The following is an 18719-nucleotide window of genomic DNA, read 5'->3' as shown; positions in this document are numbered from 1 at the left end:
ATCATCATGCTATAGCAGAAGTGTAATTAGAAGTGTATTTAAGTCAAGTTTATCAGCCAAGTGAAAACAAAAAATTCAGTTTAAACTGATCCATAAATTTTCAGATGTGTAATTTTAAGTTCAAAACAAAAAAATTGTTTTTCAAGGATATATTCTTGAACCCTTTTAGCATTAACAGCGTCATCAATATATACTGAAATCTTATGAAAGATGAGAAAGCTTATGCAAACACACAAGATTAAACATTAATGTCACTTGTGTAACTATAAAAGACATCAGATAGTAATGATCATATTGAGACAATTCAGTCATAAAAAAACCCCAAAAATGCATACAAATCATTGCTGAACTGTTGCACCCTCTAGTGCCCAGATCATAACATTACATATACAGCGACAGCAAAAGTTTGGGCACCCCAGTCAAAATTTCTGTTACTGTGAATAGTTAAGTGAGTAGAAGATGAACCGATCTCCAAAAGTCATGAAGTTAAAGATGAAACATTCTTTTCAACATTTTAAGCAAGATTAGCGTATTATTTTTGTCTTGTACAATTTTAGAGTGAAAAAAAGGAAAGGAGCACTATGCAAAAGTTTGGGCCCCCCAAGAGATTTGAGCTCTCAGATAACTTTTAACAAGGTCTCAGACCTTAATTAGCTTGTTAGAGCTATGGCTTGTTCACAATCATCGTTAGGAAAGGCCAGGTGATGCAAATTTCAAAGCTTTATAATATATACCCTGACTCCTCAAACCTTGTCCCAACAATCTGCAGCCATGGGCTCCTCTAAGCAGCTGCCTAGCACTCTGAAAATTAAAATAAATGATGCCCACAAAGCAGGAGAAGGCTATAAGAAGATAGCAAAGCATTTTCAGGTAGCCGTTTCCTCAGTTCCTAATGTAATTAAGAAATGGCAGTTAACAAGAACGGTGGAGGTCAAGTTGAGGTCTGGAAGACCAAGAAAACTTTCCGAGAGAACTGCTCATAGGATTGCTAGAAAGGCAAATCAAAACCCTCGTATGACTGCAAAAGACCTTCCGGAAGATTTAGCAGACTCTGGAGTGATGGTGCACGGTTCTACTGTGCAGCAGCATCTGCACAAATATGACCTTCATGGAAGAGTCATCAGAAGAAAACCTTTCCTGTGTCCTCACCACAAAATTCAGTGTCAGAAGTTTGCAAAGGAACATCTAAACAAGCCTGATACACTTTGGAAATAAGTCCTGTTGGCCACAACGAGCAAAGGTATGTTTGCAGAAAAAAGGGTGCAGAATTTCATGAAAAGAACACCTCTCCAACTGTTAAGCACGGGGGTGGATCTATCATGCTTTGGGCTTGTGTTGCAGCCAGTGGCACGGGGAACATTTCACTGGTAGAGAGAAGAATGAATTCAATTAAATACCAGCAAATTCTGGAAGCAAACATCACACCGTCTGTAAAAAAGCTGAAGATGAAAAGAGAATGGCTTCTACAACAGGATAATGATCTTAAACACACTTCATAATCCACAATGGACTACCTCAAGAGACGTAAACTGAAGGTTTTGCGATGGCCCTCATAGTCCGCTGACCTAAATAAACATCATCGAAAATCTGTGGATAGACCTCAAAAGAGCAGTGCATGCAAGACGGCCCAAGAATCTCACAGAACTAGAAGCCTTTTGCAAGGAAGACTGGGCGAAAATCCCCCAAACAAGAATTGAAAGACTCTTAGCTGGCTACAGTAAGTGTTTACAAGCTGTGATACTTGCCAAAGGGGGTGTTACTAAGTACTGACCATGCAGGGTGCCCAAACTTTTGCTTCGGGCCCTTTTCCTTATTATTTTGAAACTATAAAAGACAGAAATAAAATAATAATCTTGCTTAAAATATTAAAGAAATGTGTCATCTTTAACTTTATGCCTTTTGGAAATCAGGTCATCTTTTACTCGCTTAGCTATTCACAGTAACAGAAATCTTGACCAGGGGTGCCCAAACTTTTGCATGCCACTGTATGAATACCATAAAACCATAAGACTTAGCAAGCAGAATTAGGCCACTCAGCTCAGTCCATCGAGTCTGCTTTGCCATTCCATCATGGCTGATTTATTATCCTTCTCAACCCCATTCCCCTGTCTTCTCCCCATAACCTTTGACACTCTGACTAACCAAAAACCTATTAACCCCAGCTTTAAAAATACCCAATGACTTGGTCTCCACAGCTGTCTGCGGCAATGAATTCCATAGATTCACCACTCTCTGGCTAAAGAAATTCCATCTCACCTCTACTATGATTGGACATTCTTCAATTCTGAGGCTGTACCCTCAAGTCTGAGACCAGGGATACGCAACCTTTGCGAGCAAATATTGGGATACTATGCTTATCCAGCCCACCAGCGGTTTTTTCTTATTCTGAGTGTTTCACACGACGACACTGATGGACATGCATAGTGTCTTGTTACACTAGCCCCAGGTTCCATTTTGTTCCAAACCAAACACTGGTATATACAAATAATGGGAAGGCAGGCTACCTTATTAATATGTATTAGATACTCTCTGTGCACGCGCAGGTTTTCAGATGGGATCGCTCAAATTTATAAGGAGAAACAGCATCACTGTGTTTTAACAAGAAATCCACGCTAAATATCCAGATATTTACATGTGCTATGACACTTGTTGAATAACTCACGTTTCGAAATAAAAATCGAAGAAAAAAATTCCAATGGCAATGAATGCAAAATGCAGGAAAGTGCCGAAATTTCCAAGACACTTGGACACTAGATTACTTCTTCATCGTGCAAGCTGGGAAACCAGTTTATCTCATTTGCCTGGAAAATGTTGCTGTGAAGAAGGTGGCAAATATCAGGCAACATTATGAGACCTGCCATAGTGGAAATTTTAACAATTTTACTGGGCAAGCAAGGAAAGATGAAGTTGAGCGAATGAAGGCTAGTTTCAGAACAAACAACATCAAGTTCCACATTGCTTTATCCACTGTTAGCATTAACATTTTCTTTTTTATTATACTTAATTTACCACCATTCAATGCATCATGTTCATACCTTTTATGTTTAAAGATTCTCTGTATCCTTTTAATAGACTCAAAAGATGACTTGATTGAAATAAATTGCAACTAAACTGAGTTCTTTGATTACTAATTGGTATCCTTGGTTAAGCACAAATGATTTTCTAGCATGCGTTATTCATTAAGTTGAGGCAAAACATAACTAGATGTATTTAAATGGATAATTCCCATATTTCAAGTATTTTTTTTAATGGCATTTATCTGGCCCACCGTCCACTCATTAATACGCAATCCGGCCCACAGAGGCAAAAAGGTTGCCAAACCCTGTCCTAGACTCACCCACTGTGGGAAACATCCACATCCAGTCTGTCAAGGCCTTTCAATATTCGATAGGTTTCAATGAGATACCCCACCAGCATTCTACTAAACTCTTTCAAGTACAGGCTCAGAGTCAACAAACGCTCCGCATAAGTCAACCCTTTCATACTCTGGAATTATTCTTGTGGATTGTCTCTGGACTCTCTCCAATACCAGCACATCTTTTCTTAGATAAGGGGTCCAAAACTGCTCTCTTTATTCCCAGTGCGGTCTGATCAATATCATATAAGGCCTTAGCATTACATACTTGCTTTTATATTCTAGTCCTCTTGAAATGAAGCCAACATTGCATTTGCTTTCCTTAGCACCAACCCAACCTGCAAGTTAACATTTAGGGAATCCTGCACAAGGACTCCCAACTCCCTGTGCACCTCTGATTTTTGGATTCTCTCCCCATTTAGAAAATAGTCTACGCCTCTATTCCTTCTACCGAAGTGCATGACCATACACTTCCCTGCACCAGATTCCATTTGCCACTTCTTTTCTCATTCTCCCAGCCCTTCCTGCAGATTCCCTGCTTCATCAACATTACCTGACATCTATATTTGTATCGTCTGCAAACTAGGCCACGATGCCATTAATTACATCATCCAAATCAATGACATATAACATGAAACAAAGTGGTCTCAATACCGAACCCTGTGGAACACCACTTGTCACCAGCAGCCAATCAGAAGAGGGCCTTTTTCTTCTGACTCTTTGCCTCTTGCTGGTCAACCAACCTTCTATCCATGCTAGAATCTTTCCACGGGCTCTCATCTTGTTAAGCAGCCTAACGTGAGGCACCTTGTCAAAGGTCTTCTGAAAATCCAAGTTATAAACAGCCACCGTCTCCTATGTCTATCCTTCCTGTTATTTCCTCAAAGAATTCCAACAGATTTGTCAGGCAAGATTTCCCCTTAAGGAAACCATGCTGGCTTTGACCTATTTTATCATGCATTTCCAAGTACCCTGAAACCTCATGGCATGGCAGCGTAGTGGTTAGCACAACGCTTTACAGTACAGGTGACCTGAATTCAATTCCCAACACTGACTGTAATGACTTTGTACATTCTCCCTATGACTGTGTGGGTTTCCTCCATGTGCTCCAGTTTCCTTCCAGTCCAAAGACATACCAACGGTTGGGTAACTGGTCATTGTAAATTGCACTGTGATTAAGCTAGGGTTAAATTGGGGATTACTGAGTGATGTGGTTCGAAGGGCCTAATCAGAGCTGCACCTCTAAATAAATAAATTACTTCATTAGTATTTTGGACTCCAACATCTTCCCAACCACTGAAGTCAGGCTAACTGGCCAATAACTTCCATTCTTCTGCCTCCCTCCCTTCTTACAGAGTGGAGTGACATTTGCAATTTTCTAGTCCTCTAGAACCATTCCAGAATCTGGTGATTCTTGAAAGAAGGTTGTTAATGCCTCGAGTCCATTCACTCACCGCATAGAGATCTAGTTGAACACTGGTGGAGAACACCATCTCCCAATACACTCATGCACACTGTTTGACATTTCTTGTTTACCTATGCCAGAGTCCATGGACCCTACATCAATCTTATCAGCTACCTCAGAATCCAGAGAATTGAGTGGAAGCAAGCCATTCTGATCCCAAGGAGATCTTGAGAGCACAGTTTTAAATTTTGTAACAGTTTGAGCACATCGAGTAGAATTACAAACTTCTGCAGTTTCAATATTAATTTCACAGATTCTGCCACAGATAGCAATTTCAGGTTACTCATAATTTTCAATAGCACACTTGCCATTATGTAATCAGACCAGAATTGATTCACCACAGCATAGTTAATGATGCGTGGCTTCATTTTAGACCATAAGGCCATAAGACATAGGATCAGGACTAGGCCATTTGACTCATCAATTCCGCTCCACCATTTCATCATGGCTGATTTATTATCCCTCACAACACCATTCTCGCACCTTCTCCCCACACCTTTGATGCCCTTACTAATCAAGAATCTATCAACTTCCACTTTAAATATACCCAATGACTTGACCTCCACAGCCATCTGTAGCAACAAATTCCACAGATTCACCACCCTCTGGCTAAAGAGATCTCTCCTAATCTCTGTTCTAAAGGGACATCCTTGTATTCGGAGGCTGCATGCTCTGATCCTAGACTCACTGACTATAGGAAACATCCTCTCCTCATCCACTCTATCTAGGCCATTCAATATTCAATAGATTTCAATGAGATCCCTTCTCATTCTTCTAAGCTCCTGTGAGTACAGGCCAAGAGCCATCAAATGCTCCTCACACGGTAACACTTTCATTCCTGGAATCATTCTCGTGAACCTCTTCTGGACCCTCTCCAATGCTAGCACATCGTTTATTAAATAAGGGGCCCAAAACTGCTCACAATACTTCAAATGTGGTGTGGCCAATGCTTTATAAAGCTTCAGCGTTATATGTTTGCTTTTACATTCTAGTCCTCTTAAAATTGTATTTGCTTTCCTTCCCATTGACTCTACCTGCAAGTTAACCTTTACTGAATCCTGCACTGACTCCCTCTTTGCACCCCTGATTTCTGAATTTGTCCTCTGCTTAGAAAATAGCCTACGTCTTCATTCCTTCTACCAAAGTACATGACCATACACTTCGCTACACCATATTCCATCTGCCATTTCTTTGCCCATTCTCCTAACCTAAGTCCTTCAGCAGACTCCATACTTCCTCAACACTACCTGTCCATCCACCTTTCTTCATATCATCTGCAAAGTTAGTGACAAAGTCATCAATTCCGTCATCAATTTGTGCAGGTGAAAATGACAAATATGCCCGGCACTCATCTCTGCCCTCAAACAGAAATTGCAGGAAGTGTTAACTTTGACCATCATTTTCAGTTTTCAACAAACTGGAGTAAACTGCACAAGAGACTTGAATAAAAGGACCAAACTGGGACACCAAGGTATTGCCACCTGCATATGTTCATCCCAGTTTCCAACAGTGTATCTGTTATGCAACTGGTGGAATTTTCAGTGCCTAGTAAAGACTTCAGAAATTAACCACATCAAAAGAATAATGGGCCCCTGCCTTGCTTTAAGCCACTTGCTACATGCGACTAGATCTTAGCAGATGTTTAGGGTGGTTGATGCACAGTCCAGCAGAAATATGCCCATCCACCCCTTTCCTCCACATTGTCCCTCTTCTTCACAACTGCCAGTCTACTTGTTCTCACTACCATAGAAACTGTTGCAGCTGTGACACGATTTCTAGGAACTCAGGTGGTAGTCAAGATTTCTGTGGTCAACTACCAATGGGAACCATACAAATTAATGCTATAAATGGGGCAACCCAGCCTTACAATCCCTTTTACAAAACCAGCATACTTTCTGAATTTCACTGTTTTAGGGGGTTTCCAAATGACTGTTAGACAACACCCGTTTTGTATATGAGCAAAGGGAGAAATCTAATTTCCAGGTCTCATTTATCATTTCCCAACAAATGTGTGCAAATTCTGCATTGGAACAAAAATGGTCCCATTATACAGTGCACAGCATTGTTATGAACAAAGTTAGAGCAATCTTTGTTGACAACAGATCATATTCCACAAGTAATATTGGCAAAATAGAAGATGGTACACAAAGAAAAAGGAACTATTACCAGCACATCAAATCAGCAGTCAACAGAGCCCCCATACACTTGCTGAGGTTTACATGCTGTGATTTTTCAATCAGCAGTATAACTCTGTTGTAGGCTTTTAACAGACATATTGTTATATTCACATTTTAATTATTTTTTGCAAAAGTCTAGCTCACAGCTCAAATTTATTAAGGAGCGCATTAAAAATTATACAATTAAATTTAATTAAATCAATCAAGCTTTTTAGCTCATCCATATATATAAAACTCTCACTAGAGGGAGATAAAAATGTAACAAGTTAACCAGACATACCAAACATACTGCCTCAGTGAATACCAACAGCATAGTTTATTCTTGGAATACTCAAGTATGCCTGACATAAAGGAAACAGTCATCTTCACCTCTCTCGAGTGTATCTGAACTTTCACCCCATTTAAAGGTAACATTGAAAAGAAAATTAAACACACAGACATACAATAAATATGCATACACCTCTAAAACTCTTCAACAGATTTTGAAGATAGTGAAATTTTCTTCAAAATGTCATGCATTTATACAAGAACGTAATAGCCAATGTAGTTTATTTGAGCAACTTAACAAATAATTTCATGCAATGTTGAGCTAACCACGATTTACTCCAGTTCACCAACAGAAGAGAATATCATTCACTAAACACTTATCATTTCTTTTAAATAGTTTTCACTTACTTGATCACGGTCTCCTGCAAAGCAACAGCTCTTCATCGTGCAAGAATTAAAATAGCCTTGGTTATCGAACTCAAATACAGACTGTGGTGAGTGAATGTCATATAACACTGGAGGCAGGCGACGCCGCAGTGCTAGTAGCTGGGTCCCACTGCTGTTGAAGCGGACACTCATAGCACTCTGCATGGGAAGTTTCCCACCATAACGAAGCAATGAACTGCAAGGGAAAAAACAGGAGTTACAAAAATACCACAACATGAAACGGACTACTTGGGGATGTATCTGTCATTTCAGTGAAATTATGTACAGCGCAAATCCATCTGCTTTACACAACCACAGAAAAATCAATCCCATTTGTTGAGCAGCACTATTTTACAGTACACAAATAAATTGCACAAATTCTAAATCAAAGTTCCCATCTGATAGGGCATGTAGAAATATTGCCTCAGATTCAGGAACATAGCATACCGGTTGTAACTAATGAACCCTAATCAGAATTAACTTCAAATACCAAATAAGTCCATACTTCACACTTGATTGCACACCAAAGGAGTCCAGAATTTCATGTAGGAGTACCTGAGATAACAGATCTTATTATTCCTTTGTCAAAACGATCGTGTTTTACCTTTAGAGTCCATAGTCATCGCATTAACTTTGGCATGCCCAAAAACTATTTACAGGATTGGAATTTACTTTCAAGGGAATTGGGGATAAAAATTTGATGATAAACTCTGTCGTCAAAACTATTTAAAAGTTACATATGAATGAAAGATTGCTGAACAACAATGTTTTTCCCATTGATACATTTCTTAAGTTGTATTCAGGTTTCCTAATTCTTACAAATTACTGTACCTACTACTTGCTCAGGAAACTTAATATCTGAAAATTGTCTTGACCCAAGGTTATCTGTCAATAAATGCTAAAGATTGTGGAGTATACTAAAAAGCATTTAAAACATAAGACACAACCCACATAGACCACTCTACAAAAACTGCCTACATCCAGTGTCAACTGATTTTCATTAACAGCGATTGACAATGAGGAAAAACAGAAAACTAGACATCTTTATTTCATCTGTTTAATCAAGACATAATATAATTCTGACAATAGACCTACAAAGAAAACCTTTCCAACCAGCAATAAGAAAGCCAAATAACCAATTTCTTAGATGACCTGAAATTTGAGGAAAATCTATGGGAGAGATTTCAGCTGAAGTGGTCATATTTTCATTGCCCAATCAACTTCCTTTCCTTGACAGGATGTTCTACAGAAACTTGTGTATTTGGCTCATTCATGCAACTAATCAGTTGCGTATTTAGATTTTCCAACAATTATAAATGTTGCTCAAGGAAACACAAGAACATGGAGAAATGAGTAATTTAGAAACAAGAACATTTGCTCTAATACAATTCGGAAATGCAGGTAAAAGAAATCAAACTATCGTTAATTCTGAGTTAGTCAAGTTACATTCCTGCTTTCTCCACGTTCCAGGCAATGATCAGGGTCTAATTATATCAGCCCATTAGGAAAGTTTCACTGAATATTAATGCTCTGTCAAGCTTCCAAACGCCCTAATAGCTGTTTAAAGTTAGTCATATTTTCAAAGATCACAGTGAGCTCAAAGTAAATTTATTATAGAAGTGCATATTTGTCACTATATACAACCCTGAGATTAATTTTTTGTGGGCATTCACAGTAAATACAAAGACATTTTTAAAAAGCAATAAATATCAAAGATGATGAGTCCTTGAAAGTGAGTCCATAGGTAGTGGGTGTTGGGATGAGTGAAGTGCGGTGAAGTTATCCCCTCTGTTCAAGAGCCTGATGGTTGAGGGGTAATAACTGTTCCTGAACCTGGTGATGTGGGTTCTGAGGCTCCTGTACCTCATTCCTGATAGCAGAAGCAAGAAGAGAGCATGGCCTGGTCCTTGATGATGTATGATGCTTTTGTAAGACAGCGCTCCATGTAGATGTGCTCAATGGTGGGGAGGGCTTTAATCATGACAGACTGGGCTGTATCCACTACTTTTTGTAGGCTTTTCCATTCAAGGGCATTGGTGTTTTCATACCATGCTATAATACAGCCAGTCAGTATATTCACCACTGTACATCTATAGAAGTTTGTCACAGTTTTAGATGTCACACTGAATCTTCGTAAACTTCTATGAAAGTTGAGGCACTGCTGTGCTTTCTTTATAATGGCACTTATGTGCTGGACCCAGGACAGGTCCTCTGAAATGATAACATCAAGGAATTTAAAGTTGCTGACCCTCTCCACCTCTGATCCCCCGATAAAGACTGGCTTACGAACCTCCGATTTCCTCCTCCTACAGTCAATCATCAGCTCATTGGACTTGTTGCCATTGAGTGAGAGGTTGCTGTTGTGGCACCACTCAGCTAGACTTTCAATCTCCCTCCTATGCTGATGTGTCACCACCTTTGCTTGGCCAACAATAGTGGTGCTGTCAGCAAACTTAAATATGGCATTGGAACTGTGCTTAGCCCCACAGTCCTATAAAGTGAGCAGTTAAGTTAAAGACTGTCCCGAGCCTTGTGGTCCATCAGGCCGGTGCTTATGCCGGTTTCTGCGGCGTGAAGTGACTGAGAGTACGTGAGTCCCAGTAGAGGCAGGGGTTAAACACACAGCCTTGTGGTACACATGTACTGATGATGATTATGGGGGAGATCATGTTGTCAATCTGAACTGACTGCTGTCTGCAGGTGTGGAAATCAAGTTGCACAAGGACATACTAAGGCTTATGTCTTCTGTGACGACAGCAAAAACATGGTTAAAAATACAACTTGAGGAAGACTGATTTTAAAATCATTAGACAGAATCTGGAAAATTGACTAGGGCAGCTACTTGCAGGTAACTATCTTTCAAGTGGGAATCTTTAAAAAAAAATGAAACAGTAAGAGTTCAGCGCGCAAGTATTCTCGCAATGGTGACGGGTAAGGGGAGCAAGTTTGAAAAGAAATTAAAAGCAAACATGTGATAGATGCAGAGCATTGAAAATGTCAGAAGCTCTTCTGGAGTAGAAAGGGTCTAGGGACATTTTGAAAAGAAATAGGAGGACAAAGAAGGGACACACACACTATCACTGACAGATAAGAATAAGATAAATCCCAAGATAATTTAGAAGCACATTAAATGCAAGAGGGATCCCAGAAAAAGGTGGAGCCCATGAGAAACCAAAAGTAAAACCCATATAGATATGGGCTAAATCTTAAATGAACATTTTTTATCTGAATTCATGAAGTAGGAAACACTATGAGTGGAGATTTCAATGGAGATGGTGAAATTGTGAAGTACTTTACAACATCGTTTCTCTTAGTAAGCATAAAAGTGGATAAATCCCAAGGGCCTGATGAAATGCATCCCAGACTGCTATGGCAGGCTAGGGAGGAGAATGGTCACTTCACCCCACTTCACTCATCCCAACACCCACTACCTATGGACTCACTTTCAAGGGCTTATCATCTTTGATATTTATTGTTCTTTAAAAATTTCTTTGTATTTACTGTGAATGCCCACAAGATATAAATAGGGTAAATGTAAGCAGATACATCAAAGTTGCTGGTGAACGCAGCAGGCCAAGCAGCATCTATAGGAAGAGGTGCAGTCGACATTTCAGGCCAAGACCCTGCGTCAGGACTTCGTCGACTGCACCTCTTCCTATAGATGCTGCTTGGCCTGCTGCGTTCACCAGCAACTTTGATGTATGTTGCTTGAATTTCCAGCATCTGCAGAATTCCTGTTAAATGTAAGCAGACTTTTTTCATTAGAGGTTATAGTTTCCGAATGAAAGGTGAAATATTTAAGGGAACCCCAAAGAAATCCTTTACTCCAAGGGTGGTATGAGTATGGAACCAGCTGCCAGAGGAAGTAGTGGATGGGTGTTCAATTTCAATATTTAAAAGAAGTTTGGATAAGTACAGGATGCGAAGGGTAATACAGCCCAGGTGCAGATCGATAGGACTAGGCAGACTAACAACTTGGAATGGACTAGATGAACCAAACGGCTTGTTTCTGTGCTACAGTGCTCTATGATCTGAGTGCAGTGTACAAAACATACACAAAAGATCATTTGGAATACAAATTGTACATGCATTTTCAGTGCTTCCAGTCAAAATGCAACCACTTATTTACTCTCCCAGAAAGCAAAATATAAGACACTGAGTTTAAATCATTCTTTCCTAACTATAATTAAAATTACATCTTAATAAAATATCCATGTCAGAAATATTATTTATTTTATATCATTTTCTATTTAAGAGCTCAAAATGTTTAATAGTCTTTTGAAATGTTAATACATAGAAAATAATCCATTATCAATTTTAGTGAAAGGGAAGTCCAGGATCCTTCTTATGTATTTAAAAGGCAATGTAAAATAATATCAAAAGCTATAAAATTATATCCATTGAGTACAGCTCTCCCTTACCCACTCTCAAGCTCATCACCAAACATATACCTTTAGGAAATATTCAGTTAATAAATTGTGCAGTCACCCAGTTATTTGCCCCTCTCAATTAGTTTCTAGAAATCTCTAATGCATCAATTCAGTAAAGCTCCAAAAGAATCTTCAGCCATGGACAGAGAAAACTTGGGCTGAATTGCTAGAAGCTCAATGGTTAAACCTTTACAAGGAAGGATTTATGAAACAAAAACATATATATTTAGCATACATTCACCTCTTGGAGTTGAAGTTATTAAAATGAAGAATCAGTAAAACAAGATATAAAAACAAGTGAAATTATTGAAATTCGATTTAAAAGACTTGGGCACCTGAGTCTTACTAACACACTTTTCCAATTCGGTACTGCATTATTTATTATCATTTTACAGAAATAGAAAATGCCAACTGTCTTTTTGAAGGTGGCAGTGAGCTAGCTTGTTGAATTATACTTCTCTTCTTCATTTATTTTTCAAAATCTGGGTGCTGCTGGCAAAACCAGGATTATTTCCCACCTCCAATCACCCTGTAAGAGGTTATTAGAAGACCAACTTTTTGCATGGCTGCTATTGCTTGGTGGAAGTAATTCCACAACACTGCCAAGAAGGGCATGGCAGAACTTGGACCTACTGAAGACAAAGGACTAGCAAAATATAGCAAAATCAGGATTTTATGCAAATTGACAGGGTACCTGCAGGTGGTGAAGTTCCATGTACCTATCATTGTCCAAACAGATAACTGATGTCACACGCCTGAGGGGTGCTGTTAGGGTAGCATAAATGCAGTAAATTTTGTAGACGGTACAGACTCCGGTCACTATTTGCTATTGGAAGAGGAAATTAATATTTAGGATGGTTGCTGGTCTGCCAACCAAGCAGACACTGTATCAAATGGCATTGTACTTGTGAAAGTTGTCATAGATATACACTTCCAGACCAGTTAAAATTATTTTATCATCTTGACATGTGGGAGATACAGCTAGAGTAGTGACATTGAACATGAAGGATCAGTGTCAATGGTAAAACTACTTTCAAAGGGCTCAGAGATGTTCTTTTTCTAAAAGCTGGGGTCTTATGACAATCAAACAGTTTTATGCTCACCACTCCTATGAGGCAGTACATTTCAAAGAAAAGGTGAGAATATATGGGTGTTCTTGTTATGATGAGCCTGTAGCAAATATTTGTTGGATTAATTTCTGGGATGGCAGAACTACCCTCTGAAATTCAGTGTTGGCTTTATAAAGCCTCCATTCATTAAGAGTTTAGAAGAATGAGAGGGAATCTTATACATACCTACAAAGTTCATACATGATTAGACAGAATAGATGCAGGAAGGGTGCACCTGATGGCAATGATGTCCAGAAACAGTGGTTAATGTACAAGGATAAGGGGTTATGTCAAACAGAAATGAGATATGGATAAATTTCTTCAACCAGAGAGGCAAACCTGTGGAATTCTCTACTACAGCAAGCAACTTGAAGCAAAATTGTTAAGTATATTCAAGAGGGAATTAAGATATGGGTCTTGGAGCTAGGGGAATCAACATTTATAGAAAGAAAGAAGGAAATACTTAATTTGAATATGAACCACAACCATACTGAAAAGCAGAACAGGCTTGAAGGGCTAAATAGCCCACTCCTGTTTCTTTAGAGAAAGTGATTGCATTACATCAGCAAAACTGTGACTGGAGGAGCTCACTGCAGGAGTGAGATCATTTCTCTGAATTCAAGAAAGATAAAATAATTTCCATTCTCTATGAACTTTGAAGCAGCAGAGAAAATTAGGGGCTGATATATTCAGTTGACAGAAAGCTGATATACTGGATAGTTTAAAAAGAGAATACAGGAGTAGAAGCTTTGTTGCAGTTGAGTACCCTTTTAACACTTGGGTTTAGAAGCAGCACAGATTCCACAGAATGGTACTTAGGCCAATGGGTCATAGTATGTTAACAGATCATTTGACTTAGCCTTTTATTTACTCTGGCAAGGAGGTATCAAAATAAGTTTTGATCAGGTCAGTAAGGAGACCCATTTCCTCTAGAGGTGCCTTAAAATTAGAGATACATCTTTTTCATCTTTTTGGAATAGTCTGTTCAAAGGTAACACTAGGTACTAGTTCTTAAAAGAAAGAGCTGAGCAAACTTAGAACTACTTTCAAAAAAATCTTTGAGGCAAATGAAAAATTCAGAACTGAGGCTGATTTATATTGGACAAGGATATTGCAGAATTTTGCAAGTGGGACTGACTGGCATATTAGTTATGATTGACTAAGTGACCTGATCCTATGCTTACTTGAACTGATATACAAATTTACCTGAAAAGATGATTTATTAATTATTTTTTTTACAGTGAAGTGGAATGATTTAAATTGTTGTGCATTTGAACGTGGAAGAAAAAAAATCTTCTTTCTTCTTTTCCAGACCAAGTCTGTAGGATATTAATACAGATCGGTCAATTATATAAAATTACAAAAACTCCAACCAAAAATTAGGCGTTAAATAAGGAATAGGCTTAGTTTTAATATTGAAAAATCATGCAGAATATATGAAAACAATTATTAATCGTCACCAATTTCAATTCACTAGCATAAAAATTCAGTTGAATCTCATAAAGTTCAAATTAAATTTATTATCAAAGTACATATATTACCCCGAGATTCATTTCAGTAATTTCAATTTGCCTTTCAAAATCCTACAATTTCTTATCGTTCCTTGAAATCAAATCCTCATTTTACAAATATAAAAAACAGAGTTTAATAACTTGCTTTCACTTTTACTTCTGATTTGTAGAACTTGTCAAGGCATTTACTATCCTTTAATCTTTCTCCATTATCATTCCATTGCATTCCATGTGCTGGTATTCTTCTATGGGAATTCATGAATACAGCTGCCGCTAGCTGCAAGCTGCAATCCTCCCAAATGATACCGCTAAGGTTGAAAGAAAGCTGGAGTTACACACACAAGATGCTGCAGCAACTCAGCAGGACAGGCTAGCATCTATTGAAAGGAATAAACAGTTGACATTTCAGGCCCATGTCATTCATCAGTACTGGAAAAGAGGGAAGAAGCCAGAACAAGAAGGTGGGGGAGGGGGAAGTAGTACAAGCTGGATAGTGATAGGTGGAAAAGGTAAAGGACTAAAGAAGGCGAAATCTGATAGGAGAGGAGAATGGACCATGGGAGAAAGGGAAGGACAGGCACCGGGGGAGGTGATAGGCAGGTGAGGAGAAGGGAATAGGTAAGAGGGGAGCCAAAGTGGGGAACTGAAAAGGGAAGGAGGAGGGGGAAAAATTATCAGAAGTTAGAGAAATCGATGTCATTACGCCATCAGTTAGAGGCTACCCAGACAGAATATGAGGCGTTGCTCCTTCAGCCTGAGAGTGGCCCAATCGTGGCAGCAGAGGAGGCCATGGACTGACATATTGGAATGGCGATGGGGATTGGAATTGAAATAGTTAGGGACCAGGAAGTCCTGCATTTTGTAGATGAAGATAAGGTGCCTGACAAAGTGGATTCCCAATCTACGTCGGTTGCATCAATGTAATAATTCACCTAGGAAGGCAATAAATGGCATGACTGCTGTTGGTTTTTTCCATTGTAAAGAGTGGAAGAGAGAAGTGCAAGGGAAGCAGCTTAAAGAATGAGTTCTTCTATTTTGATCACCTCTGTATTTGAAAGAATCTCAGATTTTCAGTATTTGCAGTTCTTTTTAATTTTTCAATCATGTTTTACTTAGAATTATTTAAATGATCCCATTACACCACAGCAAGGGTGCAGTGTTTTATATTTGGTGTCACTGTATTTTTCTACGTTTAATATTCTTTAAAACAGTAATAAAATTTACAAATATTGCCTTCCTAAATTCAATTTGATTATAGTGTAATGAATTTGGGTCTTAAGACAACTCTACAGTTACATACTGTCCATGTCGATACACTAACTAATAGGACATTTTAATTATTACACTGTACCTCCCACATGCTAGTTTCATCATTTTTTAATTAGTGATATGATGCGAAGTAGGCTCTTTGAGCCCTCCAAGCCACGCTGTGCAACCACCAACAAACCTGATTAAACCTAACCTAATCACAGGATAAAATACACTGACCAATTAACTACCCAGTACGTCTTTGGACTGTAGGATGAAACTGGAGCATCTGGGGAAAACCCACACATTCTATGGGGAGCACGTACAGACATCTCACAGAAGGGTGCCAGGACTGAACTTCAGAACACCACCAGCTGTAATAGCATTGCGCTAACCGCTATACTACTGTGGCGTCTATCCAAAGCATTAATTATATCATAGGCAAAGGTTTCTTTTTTTTCACTTCCAAAGGGAATCAGAAATGATTTCACAACACTTAAATTATTCAAACTTAAACATTGAAGATTAATCCATAGCTTATTCTTAATAATAAGTGAAATATCTAATAAATCTGAATTAAGCAACTTATTCAAAAAGTGGGAACTTAATTCTGCAAAATAAAGATAAATTAAGCAGCTGTGACTATTGTTTACAGTTCAAAATAATCTTATTCAGTTTTGAATATTCATGATTTATTACGTTTATGCAGTCTAAGAAAGTCTAAGGTCTAAATCAAATAGAAACGATGAGAAATCTATCTCATATTTAAAACAAAAAATTACAACACCGTCAACATTATTGAAGAGTATATAGAAAAAGTTCATTTCTGAGCTACCTGATGTTTAAGAATGTGATCAAGAACCTATGAATATCACTTGATGGCTTGATAATTAGTATAATACAGTACGATCCACAATTTATTAGGTAAATCATTTGATGAAGAGCCCTGAAATATTGCCATGCAACCTGATTAATTGCTGACAATTCTTAATCAGTATTTTTACTATAATGAATTAAATCAGTTCCACAATTTCCATGACATTCACTTCTCCCAAAATCACGGCAAAGCAAAACCTTGAAAAAAAATACAATACAAATCTGAGAATCAGCTCACCTTCGTGGCTTACGGATGTCCCAAAGACCCACTCCTTCTTTGGAATTTGCAGTGGCCAAGAGTCTGGGTTCCACAGGATTAAACATCACACTGTGAAAGGCTGAAGGGTAATTTGCCAAACAAAACGGTTCTGAAACAAATAAGATGCAATTGAAGGTTAAAAATTTTAGTTAAGGAAAATAAAGTTATAACTGAGGTTTTAATTATAATATTAATTTTTAACACATTGACTTATCATTTATGAAAGTCAAGTGTCACAAGTTACGTTTGTGAAAGTGCCAACCAATAACGTAACATTGAGAAAAATCAATACTCTCGTCTATCACAATATCCAATTAAACTGAGGAATTTGGTTTGTTATTAAAGCTCTAAAGTGGGTACTTTAATGTTAAAAATGGCTTACAACTATGTTAAACAACTTACAAGATGGAGGAAAAAAATGTACTTTGTACTAAATGTCCCTGCTAGCATATGAATTCCTGACCTATGTATAGCTATACATACGAATGAGTGTTTGGGAGTCTGGCAGGTTGGATGTGTTGGCTGCTGCGAGATTGCAGGCATTTTCTGATATGTGGGAACCTGAGCTGTGGTGGCATTTCCAACTTGTGAACTGTTTTGGTTACCAACAGTTCACAGGACTGGAGTCCCTTCATAACCCAAGGTGGGATTGTAAATGTACAAATAAGGCTACCTATTAACCGGGATTCGGATAAATTCTGTTTTAACTCATGAAATTCAAGAATTGATCATTCATGCATTTAAGTGAATGCTCTATATTGTATAGCAATTTAAAGCATGTGTTAGCTGTATAAATGGGAGGGAGGGGTTAAAAATTGCACGTTCCATATTTTGACAAGCTGGAATAAATTTAGTACCGATGTTATTTCCAGACAGCAACTAATGAAAATCAATTTAATAGATCGGTTTTGTCAGTTAACAAATGAAATGAAAAAGTCAGCAAAATTGAATTAATGTGTTACCTAGATTCATGACTCATGCAGAACAATGATTTAATTGTCACGTGGTTTTAAAGTAAGGTATTGTTACCGACTTAACATTTACCATTCGATCATTTATACAGCAGATTTAACTTGTATTCTAAGGGAGCGTAGAAATGCTTCAATATAAATTGGGAGGTTTATGATAAATTCTAAGTTTTGCAAGCTTAGTGACAGAGTGGCACAAGTAAATCAACAACTTTTTGCAATCCACTATTCACTTTGCACATCCTTCCCAGTATAATTAAATCAATCATTCCACACCAATATATTGTGCTTTGATTTGCTAATATGTTTTGTCTACATATTCTGGCTGAATGATAATACCTATATATGCAATTTGAAATGCCGTTTGACCTTCCTCTGGCAATATTATATACAGTACTGGATAATTCAATGTCAGATACACTAATAGGGCAACATAAAAACATCTAATGGCAAAAAGTATTAAAAGAATTGTTGTAATCATGCTTAAATGCAGATTATTTACACTCAGCACATCAGGTTTCATAGAGATTTGAAGAATCCACACATGTCACATCCATAGCGCAGCCAATTCACTAATCAATTCACTGTACATGCTCCAAGATACAGTAAAAATCTGTTTTGCATGCCA

General features: G+C 38.1%; 1 protein-coding gene across 1 annotated transcript in view; it reads right to left on the bottom strand.

The window, feature by feature from the left end:
• Positions 1-18719, bottom strand: part of dcaf5 (ddb1 and cul4 associated factor 5) — a 72962-nt gene that overhangs the window by 21873 nt on the left and 32370 nt on the right. The window contains exons 5-6 of the mRNA XM_063051888.1: positions 17103-17232; positions 7673-7886 (exon numbers count right to left, since the gene is read on the bottom strand). Of these exons, the coding sequence (XP_062907958.1) occupies positions 7673-7886; positions 17103-17232 (344 nt within the window). The remainder of the gene's footprint in view (positions 1-7672; positions 7887-17102; positions 17233-18719) is intronic.

The sequence above is a fragment of the Mobula hypostoma genome, chromosome 1, assembly GCF_963921235.1.
Source record: "Mobula hypostoma chromosome 1, sMobHyp1.1, whole genome shotgun sequence".
Classification (NCBI taxonomy): Eukaryota; Metazoa; Chordata; class Chondrichthyes; order Myliobatiformes; family Myliobatidae; genus Mobula; species Mobula hypostoma.
This window is presented reverse-complemented; position numbering and strand designations above follow the sequence as displayed.